At 44.3% G+C, this 21,347-nt stretch overlaps 1 protein-coding gene across 2 annotated transcripts in view; it reads left to right on the top strand.

Annotated features, from left to right (window-relative positions):
* Positions 1 to 21,347, top strand: part of PTPN21 (protein tyrosine phosphatase non-receptor type 21) — a 308,385-nt gene that overhangs the window by 142,725 nt on the left and 144,313 nt on the right. Inside the window, exons 9-11 of one of the 2 annotated variants that reach the window (XM_069637951.1) lie at positions 3,366 to 3,453; positions 8,049 to 8,128; positions 9,281 to 9,376. In XM_069637951.1, coding sequence (XP_069494052.1) covers positions 3,366 to 3,453; positions 8,049 to 8,128; positions 9,281 to 9,376 — 264 coding nt within the window. The remainder of the gene's footprint in view (positions 1 to 3,365; positions 3,454 to 8,048; positions 8,129 to 9,280; positions 9,377 to 21,347) is intronic. The other variant, XM_069637952.1, reaches the window with a different exon arrangement.

The following is a 21,347-nucleotide window of genomic DNA, read 5'->3' as shown; positions in this document are numbered from 1 at the left end:
ACCATAAAACACATAAGTCCTCCCACACAGAAAGCCGCCCTAAAGATCCTAGGCCTAAGCTTATGCCACCCACTAATGTAGACCTGGGCCTTCCTGACTCCGAGCCCGAAATTGTCTTTCCAAGCTCAAAAGATTGGTCCGCCGAGGACATCGACAGGGTTATGTAGGATGTCCTTCATTGGTAACGTCTTCGAAAAACACCCTGAACACCTTATAAGCCTTCAGTCCACCCCACCAACCGCAGCCCCTTCGAGCTCTAGACCCCCTGTGTCTCAACCTCCTTCTAAGAAGGTTCGTACTGACATCCCATGTCAGGGCAGAGTTCTAGATCTGTCTGACCCTGAGGTCAGTCCAGGAGGAGGACAGGACGATGTTTCCTTTATTGATGCATCTGATCCTCAACTTATGGATTACGACCTAGACGAATTCTATGAGAGGGACAATGAAGACCAGACCAGGAGGCCAACATCTACTCCTTGGATTCACCCATTAATCAGGATCCTCCAGTAGTAGACACCCCATAGAATACCAACCTTTACTCAACGAATTTCTAACAAAAGCGGCAGAACACTGCCGCATAGATACCCAGGAGGTGGTAGAAGACAGAGACTTCGCTGAGCAAATGTGAGATAAATCACAGTGGGTGAATTTATTCCAATTTTGAAGTCTGTACAACGCAGAATCCAAACTTCTTTGGAAGCACCCAACCTCACATGGGCCGTTAACCCGCGTGTTGAAAAAATGTTTAGACCTGCACCTTCCGACGCTCTTTACATAAGAGGCCAGTTAAGACCGGACTCCCTGGTGGTCACTACCACACGAAAGAGAGCAGGCACTCCCCTTGCTTCCTCTGAGGCTCCTCCAGACAAGTAGAGCAAAAAGATCTACGCAACGGGCAGGAAAGTAGCCTCTTCTGCAGCCTACCAAACCCGCATCGCAAATAATGCTACACTCCTGGCAAGCTACAACTGCCACAAGGCAAGTGGGATGAATTTTCAGCATTACTTTTATCTGCACCCGAGCCGCTTAAGTCCCAATTAGCCCTGGTGACAGCAGATGGTACAGCGGTGTCCCCTTGTCTTCTAAAGTCACATTTTGACGCAGCAGACAACGCGGGTAGAATAATCACTGAGGGCACTATCATCAAGAGACATGCTTGGCTTTGCCAATCTGGCTTCAGGTTGGAAACACAGGCCACCTTAATTAATATGCCGGTGGAAAAAGATGTGCTCTTTGGCAAGGCAGTAGAAGATGCACTGAAGACTGCTAAAGACTAATATGAAACACTCAAGTCTTTAGGCCAACTCACGAACAAACCCACAGGGCAAAGGGGCAAAGGCAATTTTCGCTGCTTTCGTGGACAGAATTCCCAGAGGGGATCGGGATACAACCAGGGCCAGGGTTCCTAAAACACCAACCAGGGACAGTCCTTTCAGAGCTACCCAAGAGGACAAAGAAGAGGTCGTGGTACTCTGGGCAGAGGCCAAGCTCGAGGTGGCACACCACCTCCAGAGCAAGTGACGTTCCGCTCCAGGTACCCTCCCATGCATCTCCAGTAGGAGGATGAATTTCCAACTTCACCCACGCATGGGAGGGTATTACCTCAGACAGATGAGTGCTGTCAACAGTAGCAGGGGGCTACTGTGTAGAACATCTTTAAAAACCTTGCGACCATCCCCCGAGACAAAAGGTGCACTCCGAAGAACATCAACGGATTCTTCTACAGGAAATTACAGAGCTTCTATTAAAGGACTCCATAGAAGTGGTCCCAGCCAACCAGGTAAACAGGGGCATATGTTCAACTTACTTTCTTGTGCCCAAAAAAGATCTAATAATGTGCCCTGTATTAGATTTAAGGCCTGCAAACAAGTATGTCGAGCCACAAAAGTTCTGCATGACCACGCTACAAGAAGTAATCCTGCTTGTAAAAAAGAGGGATTACATGGCAACAATGGATATGAAAGATGCCTATTTTCATATTCCAATGTTTCCAGCGCACAGATGGTTCTTGCGTTTCAAGATAGCAAACCAGCGCTACCAATTCAAGGTGCTGCCCTTCGGAATAGCCCTTCGGAATCATGGGTACAGTCTACGTCACACTACGGATCGAATTACGAACATGCACAGTCAACGTCCCTTTTCGAACTTCAAAAATGACATTTGCAATACTCTGCAGCTAGTACTAGATGTCGGCCAATGCAAAGAATTTGAATCTAAGCCGATACAAGCATCAGAAATGCTATTACGGTAAGTAATGTATGCCGTGTTCAGTCCCCCTTAGGAGGCGATGGAAAGCATTTGTTTCATATAACCAGTGTAACTGGACAGATCCATAAAGGTCAGTATAATCCCTTTAGAGTAACCATAAAACTCTAACACTTAGTAAGTCCAGCCCTAAGATGGTTTGGAGGCTCGTGCCCTAAAGTCATCAGTTGCAAAGTAAACCTTTTTCAGGCAGATTTACTACGTGATTGGACGATGGCAGTGGCTATGATTCACAGTTTAAAAGGGCGACTAACATTCAGGCCCCAAACCATTGGGCTGAACTTACTAGTGTTAGAGAACTGTGTTGTGATTACTCTCTGGTTCATAGTCGCAGAAATCGGGTGCTCTACATGATCCCCTTCCACCACACCCCCTTCCCGTTGCCGATCACAGAAAAGAGGGTGTACCCCCCTCCTGATCCCCAGCACCACCAATACAAGCCCACACTATTCCATTCTTGATCCCTACTTACAGGCCTGCAGCCAAGCATCACTCAAGGCCCTGCTGATTGGAGTTACCCTACTCAACCTCTTTGTCCATTGATACTCCAGCCAAGTAGAATCCGAGATCAATCCAACAAGTGTTGATGCAACCATGGTAGTACTGTCTTTCCTGTATCGGCAGTATCTTAAACTCACAATGAGCCATTGGTGAGCTCCGCCTGTCAATTGGCCTTGCCTCGGTCCAGAGTCGATAACTTCGGCAACAGCAACATTTCCCCCTGTCATTGGTGAGTAGTTGTATGTTCCCTCTCGCCGCTGACGGGCGTGTGGGATTATTTTTCAACGCAGATCTTCTTCATTTTATATAGAATACAGATTATTCATGAATCCTATGAAGTAACTCATCTATACAGATCTTGAAGTAGATGTATACATATTATCCCATATGATGAGAACTCTATGCGCAGCGCAACTTACTAACTGGTGTATGTCAGCCAGCTTTGTGTTCCAATGCAGGATTCTGATATGGTATTGTGAGCTGCCTTCTTACGTTTTGTTTACAAAATAAATCTAAATCTACTTACCAGCATCAGTCAAGATATTTGGTTCTATAATGCTGTGATAAGTTTAACCTTCCTTGTCTCTGCTTCTCTACAGGTGGCATGATATTGCGAACATGTCCCACAGCAAGTCCTTTTTTACAGTAGAGCTTGCAAGCAAGGAGGAAACCATCCAGTTCCAAACTGTAAGTGAGTGAAGCTTTATTTTTTTTCTATTCGGTTTAGGGAAAATTAAAGCTTTGCAAAATAAAAATGTGCAATGATATAGATTTTTTTTTTTTTTTTTTTAAATCGGTGACTCCCCTACAACCACCAACAAATGTGATGCTATATGTTTTATAAAGCACCTAGTCACAGATGGTACAGGAATCAAACTGAGTCTGTAGGATGGTCCAAGCGTTTTTATTATAGGATTTTTGTGAGCTCTAGGGCCGTCCTTCTCACTCTATTCTCCCATGGGATTTCCTCCCCAACCTAGGTGTCACTAACCCTGGTTAGTGCTACCGAAATGGTAATGTCTACTTTCTTAGTGGCTGTCGTTAGCTGGAGATGTCTCTCTAAGATCCTGGCTATCTCAACTCCCTTAGGGACTTCCTAACTGTCCTTATTCTAACCAGTTGTTGGTTTAGTATAGGGATGTGCCTTGCACTTACTCAGTTGGTTCGGAGTGGTTCACTTGCACCCAAACTCATATTATCCCTTCTACTCTTACTGTCTCTCCTCTACCTTACACATCCTATCAATTCTCGATCCCTCTTATGTGTCACTCCTCCCATCCACCCGTTGATGTTACCACTCCTCCCACTTCACTACTACTCTCTCTTCTGCTACTCCCCACTACTACTCCACTCTGCAAACTACACAAACACCTTTCATCCACTCTGTACCAGTCAATTCACATTCACTCTTACACTATTACTACTCACTCGCCACACCAGCCAGTATACACAAACTGCAGAACCACTTTGACTCAAATACCTTACCCGCTCCGACTTTGTTCTCCACAAGCCACCACTTTGTCTTTCCTCCTGGTGACCTCTTGGTCCACTTTCACTGCTGACCTCCCTTGTGTAACCTACACTTCCTGCTTCCCGTCCCCTGGATAAGTATCCCTTCCCCTATGCTGATTGGCCATCTCTCCCTACCCAGTCTGACCCAGTCTTTCCCTCTCAGGGCAGGCATGTGGTGGGGAACCTCTTTAAATGGGGAATAAGTTCTGCCCACTTTCTACACGCAGGCTTGCTGTATGATGAGCAGGACAGCATTGGGAATTCAGGTTTTATGTGCCCGTTTCAGGGCCTGGGTTCATGCTGTCTCTCAGTAGGTTCACATGGGAGGGTGAGTGGGTCGCCCTCCCAATAGTCCCTGGGGGTCTATTGCATGGCTGCTCCCCTCTGCAAGCTCCTTCATGTTCTCTGCCCTGTCTAAGGAAGGCATGGTATCAAGAAAAGATGGTCACAAATGATCAAAGTTCAAGGGTGTTTATTAAACTCTTTTGTAGGTTGGAAAAATCTAAGATGGAAGCAAGCTACGACTATCAAATCAAAATAAGACCGTCCTAGTGGTGTCTTGTCAAAATAAAGGGCCTATAATAAAATAAAATTGCCAAACCGCATAACTAAATACCAAAAGGAGTGTGGGATAGGATTCACAAAAAAGAAAAGTGTTCACAAATGATAAGTCTGGATGGGGAAGCCGGGGCCTCCCTTCCCCACGTTTTAAGCACGGGACAAGGTGGGGCTCCTGAGCACAGCACATGCTTATGCTTCCCTCAGCACAAGACGACCGTTCAGCCCTCCAGATAGCCGGATCGTCGGTAGTTAAGTCTCTTCTCTAAAAAGAAGTCTTTTGCCTTAGAGAACCTGCTGTGTTCAAAACAATAAACAAAAGTTCCTTTCCACATGTACGTTGTGTGATGACTTTTCACCCTTGGATCCCCCTCTTCCGGGCTTAGATCCACAAAACAGTTCCTATCGCTATCAGGACCTTTGGTGGTTGACTTTCTTGCTTCCGAGAGCCTGGCAGGTTCAAATAAACAAGTTACTTTCGGATTACACTTGAGGTGATGATTCTTCATGCCTGGGTTCCCCGCTTTCTGGCGCAGACCCCTCTCGAATATCAGCCTCCCTCCCATCGGGTTCACTATGGCTTATACTCAAAATAACTTCTCGATTGCATTCACGTATCGTTGGGGTGATGGCTTCTCACCTCTGGATCTCCCTCTTCTGGGCTGAGACCCTTTTCAAATGTTTGCCTCCCTCCGTCAGGTTCACTACGGCTTTGGCAAAGATACTTTCTCCTTGGCATTCACAAATCTTAATGTCTTATTAAACAATTCACAGTGGACATCCCTCTGCCAGGTTAACTTTTTGGCAACACACTGTTTCTTGGGACTTTAGACTTAGCCACGCTTCCACGTCCCTCGGCTTTCCTCTTACCAACTTTTGTTAATCACACATTATCTTCTACTTTTTTACGATGCAGGATGCAGGATTCACTTCCTTTAACGTTACAGCCTTTTGCTGGTCAGACCTTCGACTGTACAGAGGATTTTACTATATCCCTGTAGGACCACTTTGACCCATTTCGATCCCCATTCCCAAAACCTTCTGGTAACAGTAGTTTCAACACTAGGGTGTTCGCCCAGAGTTTCTCGAGTGAGCAACCACGTGGTGCCGGGCTCTTCTGCAGCTGGTTTTCCCCCTCTCATTTTAACACTTCTTTCTAATTTTCTTAATTTACCACTTTGCGATTTTCATTCAACACAGTTCAGTTTCTTATTGGTTCTCCCCTCAACTTTCTGGCTGTGATGAACTGCTTGACTTTACTTGTATTGGGAGTAAAGGCCAGTACCATGGTAGCAGGCGTCTCCCTCTGTCCTACTTATCAGCGCAGGCATGCTGTGTACTGTTGACATCTGCTGCAACACACTTGGGCTATTGTTCGCTTACGATTCCTTCTGTGAAGGTTTCACGGGTCTGGCTTCGAAAGGGCAAGGTTCCTTCTCTCCTTGCACCCTCTTGGTTTGCGCCTTCTTTCTCCTCCTCTTGAACTGCTGTGTTGAGTTAGCTCTCTCGTCATGCAGTCTGCCATGCTCGTATCGTGCTCTTGTGCTCCACCTTTTATCTCTGTGGGGAAGGGAAAGGGCCGTCAGGTGTGTGTGTGTGGTTCTGGTCAATTGCCTGACTCTGCCTGACCCTGGTGTTGGGACATGTCAGGTAAACTGCTTTAGTGTTAGTCTGTTTTCTTTTTGTGGTGTAAGAAAGTGTGTCGGAAAAAAGGGGGGAGAGGGGCAGAGAGTTTGAGTACCCTGTGTGGTAGGCTGGGGAAAAGGTATTATAAGAAGGGGGACACTGCGTCTTGCCCCCTCTGTGTCCCGCTTCCACTCCTGGAGGACACCCCACCCCCATCCATGTGATCCTCACTCACTGGTCCACCCTCATGAGCTGGATCCAATATTGATGGCCATGTCTTGGCCACCTGGATGACGGAGCCCCTGAGACTAGTAAGTGAGACACTTTCAGGTTTCTCACACCTGCCGCATATGAACGTGGCTTCTCGTTCCCTTTGTGAGCCTCTGTTGTCTTCTCTGCACAACGCTGTAATCGTTTCGCCATCTTTTCCCTTCGGCGGGATTCTTTCAGCTGATTGTGGCTTCGCTGAGTTTTCTGCCATTCTGTAATAAAGGAAAAGACAATTGCAAGTATCTGTGCAAGGAGGTACAGTTGGCGATAAGGGTCTGCACACATGCATGCTGCTCAAGGTTGTGGGTGGCAGGAATAGGGGACATCTCTGCTGGTTCAGCCCTAAGGACTGTTTCAGGTTTTCTTTTTCCAATTCGGCTGTTCTGCTGAGAGTCGACCACTTGGCCACCTGACAAGGTCAGATGATTCACCCTTGCCTGAAAAATTCAGATAGACAACATCACGTAATACGTTCATTTTCCCAGCTGATCTGGGGCTGTGGCGTCTTGAGACTTTCTTAATTCCCCTCTTTGTTTTGAGCTATCTGCGCAATGCCTCAATGGATTGTGATCTTTCAGTGACATTTTGGCATCTACCCATACTGCTGATCAGTGAGTCATGGATGGATTCCTTGCTGCTTATGGTGTGTGCTTGCATGAATCCCTTCTGCCTCACAGGATCCCATGTAGCAGTTCTGCAAACGGTTTTGATCGTTGGTCTCCGCTCGCTGGTCTTCCCTTCTTTTTTCGGCACGGGTCCCCACTGGGGCACATGACCTGTGGTGTTCTTGAGGGATTAAACATCTACCCTCTTTCCTGATTCTTTGGGGATGTATCCGTTTTGGGGACGCCCTGGCCAGATGGCTCCCTCTGAGGAGTAGCCCTCCGGTCCTGGACTCGCCCGCTTCTTCCGAGTAAATCAACCTTTTTTTAATTTTCGTAACAATCTTCTCCAGCTGGCCTCATATAGAAGCAACATACTTCACCACTTTCAGAATCTAGGTCACCCGGATCGGGGAGGGTGCTGCAATTATGAGGCAGGCTGTGCAGCTCCTATGCTCTAGCCACCTCCAGGAGGCTCATGGTTCTCTTATCTAGATATAAGGCCTGGCTTTCCTGGCCTGCATAGTCACTTCCAGGCTTTGGGACGGGCCACTGGCACACCTGTCAATACTAGCATGTTGTAAGTACTGCATTATTGTTTTTGTTTGGTTTGCTAGGCCCTACTGTTCCCATGCATTTAAACTTTGCAATTGGTTTTGAAGACTCATTAATCTAAAGTACAATATGTGCATGTTTGTGTTTTTTATTTTATAGGATGACATGGAAACTGCCAAGTATGTGTGGAGGATGTGTGTTGCCAGGCACAAATTTTATAGACTGAACCAATGTAGCTTGTAAGTATCATCTGTTGTTGAGTTGGCAAAGTTTCAGCTCAGCTTTACTTTATTTTGGACAAGATGTGTGTTCTTGATTTTCTGCTAGCTATCGCTCGTAGGGGTCTTTTTTATTTTTGCATTAATGTCGGTGGTACTTGCCACTTGTGAGGACAAAGAATCTTGGTGGGGACAGCCCTGCAGATGCGGTGTATACAACCACCTTTTCACCCCAAAAACGAGCAAATTCTGCCCTTCCCACTTCCCCAAAATACGGATTAAAAATGCGTGCAACAAAAAAAAGGAACCAAGTCACAAATAGGATCCTGCTCTCTACCTCGGCCGGCACAATTCCAGGCATGTCTGATTAGTGGGCCCATTGCAGAGCAGTATCAAGGCAAGGAGCTCTAATACTGATATTGCCTGATCTGAAGAGAAACTCTGTGTAATACTGCATCTTTTAATTTGCATGAATTGCTAGATTCAAGAAGTGTGGATTACAAAATATGTTGGTTTTAGAGTTGGAGTATATTTTTGCTTCCCTAAAATGTATACCCCATTGGAAAAGGGAAATACTTTTTTCACTGCCCCAAAAAAGTATTTTACGCTCTACTTCCAAAAATAGGGAAGGAAATATTCTTGACTTCACAATGTTACCTAGAGCCCAAGGTTTAGAAATATTGCATTGGAGTCTGACTTTTTTTCTGGCATTTGTGAAAGGATACATATACAGCCAGACATGCTTTATGGTAATTGTTTTCTTTTAAATCCTTTGATCATAATAAATAGGACCTGGATTGAACAAAGCATTGATTGTGCCCTTTTTGCTAGCTGACATGGCTGCCCACAATGGTTTTTGGCTTTGTCCACCACTGGAGGACTTCAGGGGAGAGGGGTGGGTTGTTGATTTTGGGATATATGTTTGAAAAGGCTTCTCTGGCTGTGGCTGTATCTGCCCTGATGCAATTAATCCTCCCACTTTGCCACTAGTCCCAACTGTTATTGAATGAAGTAGACCTAGGCTAGATACGTTTTTTATGTCTTACTCCTCATCAGGAATTGATGCTTGTTCTTCTAGATTAATTGTGAGAATAGTCTGGGTGTTCTGTGCTTCTGAGATTTGTATTCATTTTCTATCTTCTCACCATGTTTCTTGACCACACCTGTCCATAGAGACTCCGAAAGTCCTCGTGTGGAAGGCACTCCGAAATCTTTTCTCCTCTCCTTTCCACGCTTTCCAATTCTGTCTCGTCCTTCTCTTCTCAAAGGGTGAGACTGAAACATCTTTTCTTTGCCTGACTGTTTTGTGTAGCAGTGTTGCTCTTCTGTTAAATACCTTGTGTGTTCCTTTCTGTAATGGAAACAAAGCTTTTGCACAAAGTATGTTGTTGTACCATTTAAGCACTTGCTTGATATTTAGTTATGTGAACTCCCATGGCACGTTTTAGAATTGCATACAATTATGCCCAATGTTATTGTTTAGTTAAAGCAACAGTTTTACAATAGGTCTAGCCGTATTGTGGATGGACTGTAGTGAACTTACATGCTCCCTGAATACATCTGATCCATTCTCCTATCCCCAAAGCAACTTTCCCACACTGTTCCTATCTGACCACAATTGCCACTCTGTTTATAACATTTACACTTTGCTGTATGCTACACTCACACTTGTGCATACTTTCTTTTTCCGAACAGTTGAATACATCCATAACTCGATACTGTGCACTGTAGAAAAAAAACAAAGGAACAATTTGAGTAATACACTCATTTTTATAGTGTTCTCCAACACTAATGTTAAGGTGTAAATGTTATTGCCAAAAATAAAGAACAGGGCACCAGGCCGAGGTGGTTTCACTGCCTCGTTCTAGAGGTAAATGACAGTCCTTTTAACTGAGCCGTTGGTGCTGTTCCCAAACTCTTTGTTTGTAGTTATGGGTGCAACTATATTCATGAGAGTGAGCATGAAAGCAGTGATCTTGAAGCAGATGTGAAGTACACGTTGTAGGATATATTTTCCATTGATTGCACTCCTGAGCTTCGGCACTAAGATCAATACATGGTTCTAAGTCTTTAGGCTGCATGGGGTATTCCCTGCTTTGGAGGACATGCCCCAAGTGGTGGTAATCATAGGGAGATCGACTGGAAACACCATATGTATGACAAGTACTACATTTGTTACCAATGGTCAATAAGCAAAAGAAGCTGGCACTGGTTCTCTCATTTGATGCAGAAAAGACATCTATATGGATTGGAGGGTCTTTGAGAAGATGCTGGTCAAGGTAGACCTATGGTCTAGATTTACTCTTCCAATAATTGCAAGACCCTTGTGGCCTGAATTAGGGTTTGAAAAGTAAGATCCTGCAACAAAGTATTGTCGCTTATTTTTAAACTGTCATTAGAATCCGTTACCTCTTAAATGCCTTGTGATTATCTAATTTGAGGAGTCCCGACTGGAGACAATGTCACGATTTTTTTTGTACTGAACCTACATCGTCCGTTCTGCCACTGTTTGCTGAGCTGAAAGACTGGGTTTTTCTTTGTTTTCAAGTCCCATCTGTTAAAGTCTGAAATGCTACCTTTTGCTTACTTAAGATGGATTTCTACAATCTGGCATGGCGAGCAAGGTTATAGTGAACAGGGGAACTCTGAGCTATTAGCCAAACCCAATCAAGGTAAGTGTGGAGAGTGTTCAAGGCTATTGGAGGGTGTGAGTGGGGTCAAGGTTCCACAATGGGTCCACACAGTGAAGCACACAATAATTCAATTTAGACTGCTGAGTACAAAAATACTGTAAATTCCAGGCCCAAGACACACAGCAGGAAATATCGCACAATACTCAATTATCAAACCTATATATACAGTCACTTTTAGGTTCTTGGAAATGCATTCAATAACCGAGACAACAAAAATAAGGTAAGTAGTGATGCAATAGGATTAAATCAATTTTACAAGAATGATGCCCTAACTTTAGCTTCTCCTTAGGAAAAAGGGCTATTGTAGGAAGAGTTCTTGTGGTGGTGAAATGTTCCATGAGATTTTCAACAAAGTTACAGGTCGTTACAATTTTATATTCCTATCTTTCAGATACAGACTTTTTGACCCAATGATCAAAAAACGATGGAATGGAATAACAAAAGTCTATTCTATGGAGAATAGGGGGAGTTGAATGTGCTGCAATTACTGCTAGGACCGTTTTTCTAAAGTCCAACTAAGGGCATCATAAAACCATACATCTGAGGCAGTCCATAAGCTCTACTCTTAGTATAAGGCTTGTTAGGTAAAGTTTGTTTGCAGTACCCTCTGGGAACACTACACACAACTAGGACTACAGGTGTAAGCAAAGCAGCCTTTGGTATAAGTCTGTACTACAAAGTTTTGGTAGCGTGTTGAGCAGCCAGGCTGATCTCAAGTGGGGAATGTGAGCAGTAATGATGTTACACAAAGGTTCACAATCGCAGGTGTTCAAATAAACTCTTATACTCAAGATTTCTTGGATAAATACTTATTAATTTATTGATCAGTCAGTTATAAAACATTCATTAGAAGGAGGCAATCCTATAATAATACACAAATATACTTCAGTACTATTCAAGAGGAGTAAAAGGCAAAGGTTATCAGAACATAAAATACTACAGTTATTGTTAGACAGTGCAAATACTCTCGAGTTCACCAGAAGAGTCAGTTCAATAGGCTAGGCCAAAGTCAATGGCCAAAGTCTTGGATAGGTTAAAGCGGTTCTGGTAATAAAACGAAAAAGTCTCTGCACAAGTTCTTGGAAGTAGTTTGTAAAAAGAAGAATCATATGTTGGGTCACAAGCTGATTAGGCCTGTGAGTTGCAAAAGTTTCAAGCACTTTCGACTTTCGCCATGAGAGGTAAGTTCTCAGTCTTGTTTCACAGTACCTTACAATGAGGAAAAAGATGCAGCTGATGACTTCTGTTCCTGGCAGTTCCTGCAGATCTCGCTGTTCCTAGGCTTCAGTCATGGGGACAAGAGGGAGGACGTCGGGGGACTCCTGCATTGCACTGGGATGGTCAAAAGCTTGCAAATGGCAAACTTCAATTTCAGAGCCTGTTTCGCGTTTCAGCTACCGCACTGGTAACAACGCTGGTCCTGGCTCTCAAGGTGGACTGTCCTTGCTTCTGAGGTCCCACACTCAGCTGAGGGGGTGGTCAGGCAAGGTCGGTCCGATGTCGTGGGAGTCCGGAGGATCTTCTAAACGCTTTTGACCAGCTTACAAGTAACACACACAATCTTGTGTCCCTCCCCCTGGCTCTACGGTTTCCTGCAGCACTCTGAGGAAATGAAACCAGCTCCAAGATGGGTGTCCAGGTAGCTTACTTGGGAGTTGATTGGTCCTACCAACTGAAAGGGAGAAGTCATCCTTTGCAGGGCTTCTCTGTCGATGTGAACTTGATGATTCGGACCGGCAGCAGGGTTTCACCGGGCAAACCAACGGTCCAAGAGTTGCAGCAGCCGTCCTCTTCAAGCTCTTCAGTTCCTTCGTCCAGTGGTTGACTCTGCCTTCCAAGCCAAGAGACTTGCCTTTTATTCAGTTCTCTCCCATTCATTCCAGCCTAGCTGCCACTCACCCAGCAGGGTGGCTTTCCTTGCCGGACAGTCAGCCAGCCAATCATCACAGAGTGCATTTGGGTCTCCTAGGAGACTAAGCACAGGGAGTTTTGGGCACCTCCCACACTTCCTGCCTACCCCAGACACTCTGAAGCCAGAGGCGGGTTTCACTCCTGGCCGCCAAAGGCGAATGAACAAAGAGACCAAACCTGGTTTGGCGTGCAGAGAGCAACTCTAGAAGGACCTTTCCACAAAGACATGGCGAAAAAAGAAGACTGGGAATCATTTTAGCAACGATGGCTGGGCGCCATCTTGAAAAACATGGCTCCCGCGATTTAACGTTACAGGAGCTACGAACAGTTTGCAGTGGGAAAAATCATGGTAGTTTGTTGTAAAAGCACTGCCACCAGCCATTCTGAGAGGAAAGGGTACCATTTGACTGTTACAGGAGTATCTAGACATAGGGGATACTAGGTAACCCCCCCAGCACTCTATAGGAAGATAGTGTGTGCTGGGTCTAGAAATGTACAGGACTAAGTGAAGTCAATTTCACTTTACTGTTCTGGGAAACAGTAGTTTATCCCAGATAAGGTAGTTAAACCTTGGGAAATCCTGAAAGGCTTCCCTGTGTCACTGCACTGAGGGTGCTGTGTGACACAAATGAAAAAGATGTCTATGGAGTTGGTTAGACTCCATAACCAAAGGAAACACAAAGGTAAAACGGTTCCTTGTCATTGCATCGAATGCCTACTATCGACACACCATTCCATCTAAAAATAATGCATCGAAAGAAATTGCATCAAATGCATTTCTTTTGAATTTTTTTTATGGGGGGGTCCCCCCAACCCCCTTTCTTTAACATTTAAAACCCATTATAATGAAACTAAACCCTTTACCTTTAAAAAAAATGCATTAGATGCTTTTTTTTTTTTTCAAAGCCATTTTTTCGATGGTAAGGCATTCAATGGTATTGCATTCGATGCAATGACCAGATACCAGGTAAAATACATGAGAGAGTGGGCAAAAGGCTCACACTTTCTCCATGTCCTCAAAATCCAGCAAAGTTGCTGGGGGTCTCTAAGGTAGAAGGAATTGGCACATTTTTGAGAATTCTCCCTAACAAGGCTGTACCACCTGAGAATGTGGTAGCATGGACAGAGCAGCCAGGCATATATTAGGAGGGAGAGATGTTAGGTAAGATTTTCATAGTAATGATAAATCTTCCTGACCTGTGTCAACCCCAGAGCATTTTGCTTTTACTGCTGGATTATTTTTCCTTTTACCTCTGTGTGGGAACCTTTTCTCACACTCTGAGAATCTTTTAATGGTTGTCATTTTTAAGACTCTCCATAGTGTCTTTTAAAAGTTATCCTCTTTGACAACCTTTTGGCAATAAGTGCTTATTGTTGCTCGGTTGCCCTAGGGGCTCCCCTTTTAACTTTCTCTGGCTAATCTTGTGGGAACTGCAGTTCCCAAGGGTAGAAATGAATGTTGTATCCCTTTTACATTTTATTAGGTGAGCCCAGCACCCCCCACCTTATGTGGAGTGCTGGGGAGATATCGAGTATCTTCTTTCTCATTTTAAATGTAACATGTATGTTACAAGGACAAACTTAATTTTAATGGCTGGTGGCAGTGAACCTTTTTATTAATTCGGTGCATCTTTACCGCGGGCTGTTTGCACAGCCCCGGTAAAGGCTCAGAAGTGTCTGTGAAGGCAAGAAGTGAGGGAGGAGTCCAAAACTCTGCAGCCCTTTGTCTTACAGCCTGTGTGCGAGATTCCAGTTCAAACTGGGAGGCTGGCTGTCCTGAAAGGATTGCCAACAACCCCAGGTTTGTATGTTGCTAGGCTGTTTGATTGGCTGGGTTCCTGCATACAAATCTGAACCTGATAGCTGAAGAGGTAGTTAACCCCTGGAACCAAAACCGAAGAGGAAGGTGAAGAATTCACGGCTGAAAGGATGTCCAGCGACTGGAGAGCCTGCTGTATGACCGGAGCCTGCTGTAGCCTTTCCTTCCAATTGACCTCGGGACTCTGAGAACCATGACCCCTAGCCCAGAGCCTGGTGAGACCCACTAGACTCAAGAACGCTGTGCTGCGATTTTGCAGGGCTGCAATACCCTGGGACCTCTGGCCATTGTGCAGTGCAGAGTTGTCCGAATTCCGAATCTCGCTGAAACTTCATGGGCATCCTGCTGGAACTCCATAGGCACTATGCCAGTCCAAAATCCGACCCGCGATATTCTGTCTTCTTCTGCGCTCCTGAAAAAGGAGCCAAATCCACAGAGCCGCATCCAGCTGCGAGGAAAACTTTGCCTAGAGCCTTCCCCGTGATCCTTGCTGCAAACGTCCTTCCGGTGACCTGTCTTCTCGATCAAGGAATTCAATGAACAGGTTTTTGGCTGTAGGTCCCGAAGTCCTCCTGCTGCAAAATCTTCTTATGTGCTGAGTTATTGTGATGGCTTGGGTATTTACTTAAGTCTCTTGTAATTCCTGTGTAGTTTTGGGGTGTTTTCTGTGATTGGGAGTCCTCGCGTCCAGTGCACCCAGGCCCCTGCTGGAATCCTCCTAGGGTGTCTTCTGTGAAGCCCCTGGACCCTTAACTAAGTCTAAAGTATGTACTTTTTGTAACAGTCTTCTTTTGCTACTTAAGAACCTATCCTGACCGGCCTGTTGGACACTAGACCTTAGTGACCCCCCTTCTGCCACTGAGAACACTCATGCTCCAAGAATAAGGGAACAACTTCTAAGGAGTGGGCTTTTGACTAGAAAAGAGAATAATTGTTTAAAAGTTACTTGCAAAAGAAGTTGATTGGTAATTGTAACTTTGAGAGTAAACTGTTACAAACGTTATTACTTACCTTATAAATGTTCTGCCATTCTGAGAGTATATGTAACATCTTTCCTTAGAAACATTTTCACCATTCTAACAGGAAGTAGATGTAAGGTTCTATTACTCACCTGTGATCTGGTTGTCCCTGTTAGGCAGAATTGCAGGCAGTACCCTCTGGGACCACCACATACAATTAGGACTACAAGTGTAAGCAAAAACCAACCTTTGTATAGTCCGTACTGCAGTTTGTGGTAGCGAGCTGAGCAGCCAGGCTTACCTCAAGAGGGAATGAGAGCAGTACAAGAAGTTACACAGAGGTCTTACAATCACAGTGGTTCAAGTAGACACTTACACTCAAGGTTTCTTGGTAAAACACTTATTAATCTATTACACAGTCATTTAGAAAACATTCACTAGAAGGAGACAACTTAATATTATACACAAATACACTTCAATACCAAACCAATATGTTTCTGAGTAAATTAGGCTCCCCTGAAATAGGAGCAAAAGGCATTTCAGTTACTTTGAATGGGAGTAGAAAGGCACAAGTTAATAGAATAGTTTACAAATACTATTAGTTAGTGCAAATAATTTCAGTTCCCTAGAGGACTCAATTCAGTTCAATAGGCCTTTCCAAAGTGAATAGACTAGTGTCTTGGATAGGAAAGAGCAGTTCTTGTAGTAAACGGTAAATTCTTTGCCAATGTTCTCAGAAGTAGTTTGTACGAAAAAGAATCATATGTTGGGGCACAAGTTGATTAGGCCTGCAAGTTGGGAAAGTTTCACAAACTTTCACTGCGAGGGGTAAGTTCTCTCAATCTGGTTGGCACAGTACCTAATATGAAGAAAAGATGCAGCTGAAGACGTTGGTGCCTGGCAGTTCCTGCAGATCTCACTGTTCCTGAACCTCAGTCGTGGGGACAAGAGGGAGGACGTTAGGGAACTCCTGCACAGCACAGGGATGGGTCAAACAAGCTGGAAAAATGGAAGATATTCGGTTCGAGTAGCAGTCATCAAGCACACAAGCTGGTGTCCTGCCCCCTGGTTAATCCTAACCAGCTCCGAGAATGGTATCCAGGTGGCTCACGAGTTGATTGGTCCCACCAACTCAAAGGAAGAAGTCGTCCTTGAAGTGGTTTCTCTGTCGAGATGAACTTGGCAATTTGGACCTGCAGCAGGGCTTCAGCGGGCAAACCAACGGTCCAGGAGTTGCAGCAGCCGTCCTCTTCCAGCTTATTTGGTTGTTTCGTTCCAGTGGTCGACTCTTCTTTCCAGCCCAAGAGACTCACCTTTTAAACAGTTTTCTCCCTTTCATTCCAGCCTAGCTGCTGGACAGTCAGCCAGCCAATCACGCCAGAGTACATTTGGGTCCCCTAGGAGACGAAGCACAAGGAGTTTCGGTCACCTCCCTCACTTCCTGCCCACCCCACACACTCAGACGCCAGAGGCGGTCTTCAGTCCTGAAGCGAGCAAAAGGAATAGAAACAAAGGGACCAAAAACGCGCAGAGACAAACTCTAGAAGGACCTTTCCAAAAAGAAATGGCAACAAAAGAAGACCGGCACCCGTTTAAACAAAGGGGCTTAAGGCGTCATCTTGAAAAACATGGCTCCCGCGATTTTTAGCTACGGTGTTCGCGGTCGGGAAAAATCATGGTAGTTCGTTGTAAAACCACTGCCACCAGCCTTTTCAATAGGAAAGGGTAGCATTTGACTGCTACATGAGATTCTAGACATAGGGGATACTAGGTAACCCCTCCAGCACTCAATAGGAAGATAGTGTGTGCTGGGTCTAGGAATTTAAAAAGACTAGTAAAGTCAATTTAACCTTACATTCTCTGGGAAACAGTAGTTTATTCCAGAAAAGGTGTTTAAACCTTTGGGAAGTCTAAAAAGACATCCCTCTGTTACTGCACTGAGGGTGCTGTGTGACACGCATGAAAAGATGCCTATGGAGTGATCTTAAAACTCCATAATCAAAGAACACGAGTAAAACGCACATCAAAGAGTGGGGGGGAAAAGGCTCACACTCTTTCCAGGTAAAAAAAAATCAAGTCCTCAAAATCCAGCAAAGTTGCTGGGAGTCTCTTATGTGAAGGGAATTAGCACATTTATGAGAATTCTCTCTAACAGTCCCTCTTCCCAAAAGTAATGCTGTTGGTTTCACTTCACTATTCCCGTTAGGATAAATGTATGAGTGTCCCCCAACTGGGTCTTGCTTCCCCTGACTTGCTTTTAGCCTGTCCAGAATAAGTCTGCATTAGTTTTTACCTACGTAGAATAACTTTGAGTCATTCATAAAGTGTAACACTGGGTTTTGCTTTCCCTGGTCTGTTGTAGGAGGACACAAAAGCAGCCTTAGGTTTATACCTGCCTTTAAGTTGCTTATAGCTCCTGTAAAAAGCGTGTAGGTTTTACTTACCTTGAGTATAACTGAGTTATCCTAAAATAAGTTAGTTCTTGCTTCCCTTAGTCTGTTGACTGAAAAGTAACTGTAATTGAATATTACACGCCAAGGTCCAGCTCCCCTAGAATAACTGTTATCCTGAATCAGCGTTATAGGTGTTTTTACTGTTAGTAGAATAAGTGTTCACTATTAAAAAAAAGTATATTGTCCAGTTGGGTTACTAAGTGATTTGTTTCAGAGCGTCACAGTACAACTGCTAGAGTCTATTACCCTTATATTACTGAAAGTAATCTAAAAAGTAACTATTGGATTGACTTCCCTAGAACTCCTGTAGGGTGTTCCAAATTAGGTTCTATGCTTTGGTCTGTCTACCTTCAAGCATAGTGTTGTGTTTTTCTATAATGTGTTTATATGATCTGTGATAGCACGTATTTCCCCCAATATTGATCTGGGCCTATTTGTATTTAAATAAACCATTTATTTTTACAATCCATAGTGTTTCAGTGTTTCTTTGGATCATGGGTATATTACAATTTAATTGTACTGATTCTACAGCCCTCTCTCCCTCCTAAGATGAGCCTGGCTGCTCTGTCCTCGCTTCCCTGTACTCCGGTGATACAGCATTATTCTAAGAGCGGAGTCTTGCACTGCCTCATTTGAATGGTTTGACTAAACCCTTATTTGGACTTCAGAAAAACTGTCCTAACAAGAGAGGGCTGTAACTTGGTACAAAGAAATTGTAGCATATGTATGGTCCAAAGAAACACCGAAACACTATGTATTGTAAAAATAAAGGATTTATTTAAATACAAGTAGACCAAGATAATTAGGTACTAAAACTTCATATCAACGCAATCATAAAAACCAACTCAATACCTATAGCATGCAAACCAAGATATAGTTGGAATTATCCTGTGACTGGTAAGTGGTTTAAGTCCTCTTTATTTAGGATCATATGTACACCCCACAGGCTTCTTCCCAAGTGCTCTCAACTGACAAAACGCCTGCATCCTTTCTCCTACATTCTAGGTTCCACATTCTATGATATTCCGCTACACATCTCCATTTTTCACATTACTGAAAAATTATTTACAAAACATAACTATTTAAAACAAACTTAGAGTTACTAAAATCAAAAGTAGTAATGCTGTATGAGAATACACATTTGGGCAATTCCAATTAGGATGGCAGTACTTTAGTATAACAAACATCTAAAATGTGTATAAGGACATTTAAAACAGCCACAGGGTGATATTATTCCACATAGTCTTTCACATTCAAGGGTCTTCCACACCCACGTATGAGGCGAGCTCTCAGTCCTTTCTGCCTTAACAGACCCTTCTCTTTGGTCTTCCACAAATGGTGCCTTTGTCAGAGGAGAGTTGATATGTGCAGATGTGTTTTAGACTCTTTTCACTTGTGCTTTGTAACTGTGTCCCTCGCTGCGTGTTATAAGTAACAGTAGTGTTCAGTGGTTACCAAGGCAACCAATATGGTGGCACATATGCAGACCTAGCAAGGTCCTTTCCTTGGTGGCTTGCGTGTCTCTGTATTGCTTCAACGACCGCAAATAATGACAAAACACTTGCTGCTCTGCTTCATGTAGTGTGGGTTGTCTCGCTCTGGTCTTGCAGGACTCGTGCTGCTTTCACCCACTGTTGTCTTACACACCCCTTAGGTGCCTTGCGCGTGTCTTTAAATGCCGAAATGAGCTCATAATGGAGGAATCCTCTACAACCCGCAATGAACAACGTTAAAATTGGCATAAGTATCTGCCCACAATGCACAGCTCTCGCTGTCCTGCTGCAACTTGAGGTGATGGGGCTCAGATCCAGTTTAAACTCCCCAGTGTAGATGTCCATGAGGGATAACTCCGGCACAATAAAACGAAAATAGGAGCAGATGGCTCTGGCACAGATTGGTGCAATAAGGCAGAGGCAGGAGAGGATGGCACAGACTTCACATGGGTCTAGACATCAACAGCTACTCGGTGGGGTTGCTGTATCCCATCCTTGATGCCAGTTAGGCAGGATTGTGGGCAGTACCCTTTGGGAGACTACACCAGCCTTGTTCTCCTGGCAATAGCTAAACGAACCTTTGGTATAAGTCTGTACTACACAGGTTGGTAGTGTGGCTGAGCAGCCAGGCTTATCTCAAGAGGGGTCAATGTGAGAAGTAGGGTTTTTACACAGATTCACAGTGACAATTATCCAAATAAACTCTTACACTCAAGGTTTCTTGATTAAACAATTATTAATTTATTTAACAGTGAGTTTGAATAAGCCTTCTTCAGAAGGGAGCAAAACATGTAACACTTTAAAATATAGCTCAAACACACTCTTAGTTTCTCTAAGCAGATGATACCCATTGCGAATGGCACACAGACACTTCCTACACCCTCAGGTGACTTAAATAGCTAGGACACTGCAGACATTGATTTATCACTGGTACATTTAGAGCAATACTAAGTTTGGTGCAAAGGTTAGACAGGGAAAATCAAACAAAGGTTAACAAATAATTCATAAACTGGTAGGTACTCTTTGAACCCTCCAATGCAAAGTAAATTAACCCCTTCCTGGGGGAAAGGCAAAAGCACAAAGTCGGAGGTAAGGAGGGTCTCCCGGGGAGCAAGGACAGCCAATATTAGTTGAGCAAAGTCTAGGGTGGCTGGAGCTTTTCTTGCAGGTAAGTAAAAAGTCTTGCACAATGTTTTTAGAAATGTTTGTAGAAATGAAATCATTGAAGAGCCACAAGCTGGGAGGCTTGTGAGGGGCAAAGCTGCAAGCAACTCTGCAAGGGCAACCAAGACAAGTCTCAACTGAGAATAAGTAAGGCTACACAACAAGAGGTAAGTCCTCTTAGACTTTACAGTACCTTTGGCTAGAAGAAATGGTTCCAGCTGGCTTCTGTTCCTGTGTAGCTCTGCAGATCCTGTTGTTCCTGCACCTCAGTCGTGGGGACAAGAGGGAGGACATCTGGGAACTCCTGCACTACAATGGGCAAACTTCAATAAAGCTGCACATTGAGGTTTCAGCTCCTCGCGTCTATAGCAAATAGCACCACTGCGGTCTCTCGGATAACACTCTGGACTTCTTGCATCTGAGGTTCAGCACTCTGTTGACGTTGCTCAGGCTTGGTCAGTCCTGGTCAGTCCTGCTTCATGGGAGTCCGGAGGATCTTCCTGGAGCTCGTGTCCGACTTAAAAGCGATGCACTCGGTCTGGTGTTCCTCTCCCTGGTACTTCAGTTCTTGTAGCAGCAATGGAAGTACAGCCAGCTCTGAGAGGATGTGGATGTCCAAACGAGTTCACTTTGGGGTTGATTTATCCCACCACCCAAGGGGAGAAGTGGTCTACTTTCTCTTGTAACATTTTTATGTTACCTTTTCTACAATTAATGGCTGGTGGCAGTGGTTTACTTCTTACTACCA

The sequence above is a fragment of the Ambystoma mexicanum genome, chromosome 14, assembly GCF_040938575.1.
Source record: "Ambystoma mexicanum isolate Mex_15411 chromosome 14, UKY_AmexF1_1, whole genome shotgun sequence".
Taxonomy (NCBI): Eukaryota; Metazoa; Chordata; class Amphibia; order Caudata; family Ambystomatidae; genus Ambystoma; species Ambystoma mexicanum.
This window is presented reverse-complemented; position numbering and strand designations above follow the sequence as displayed.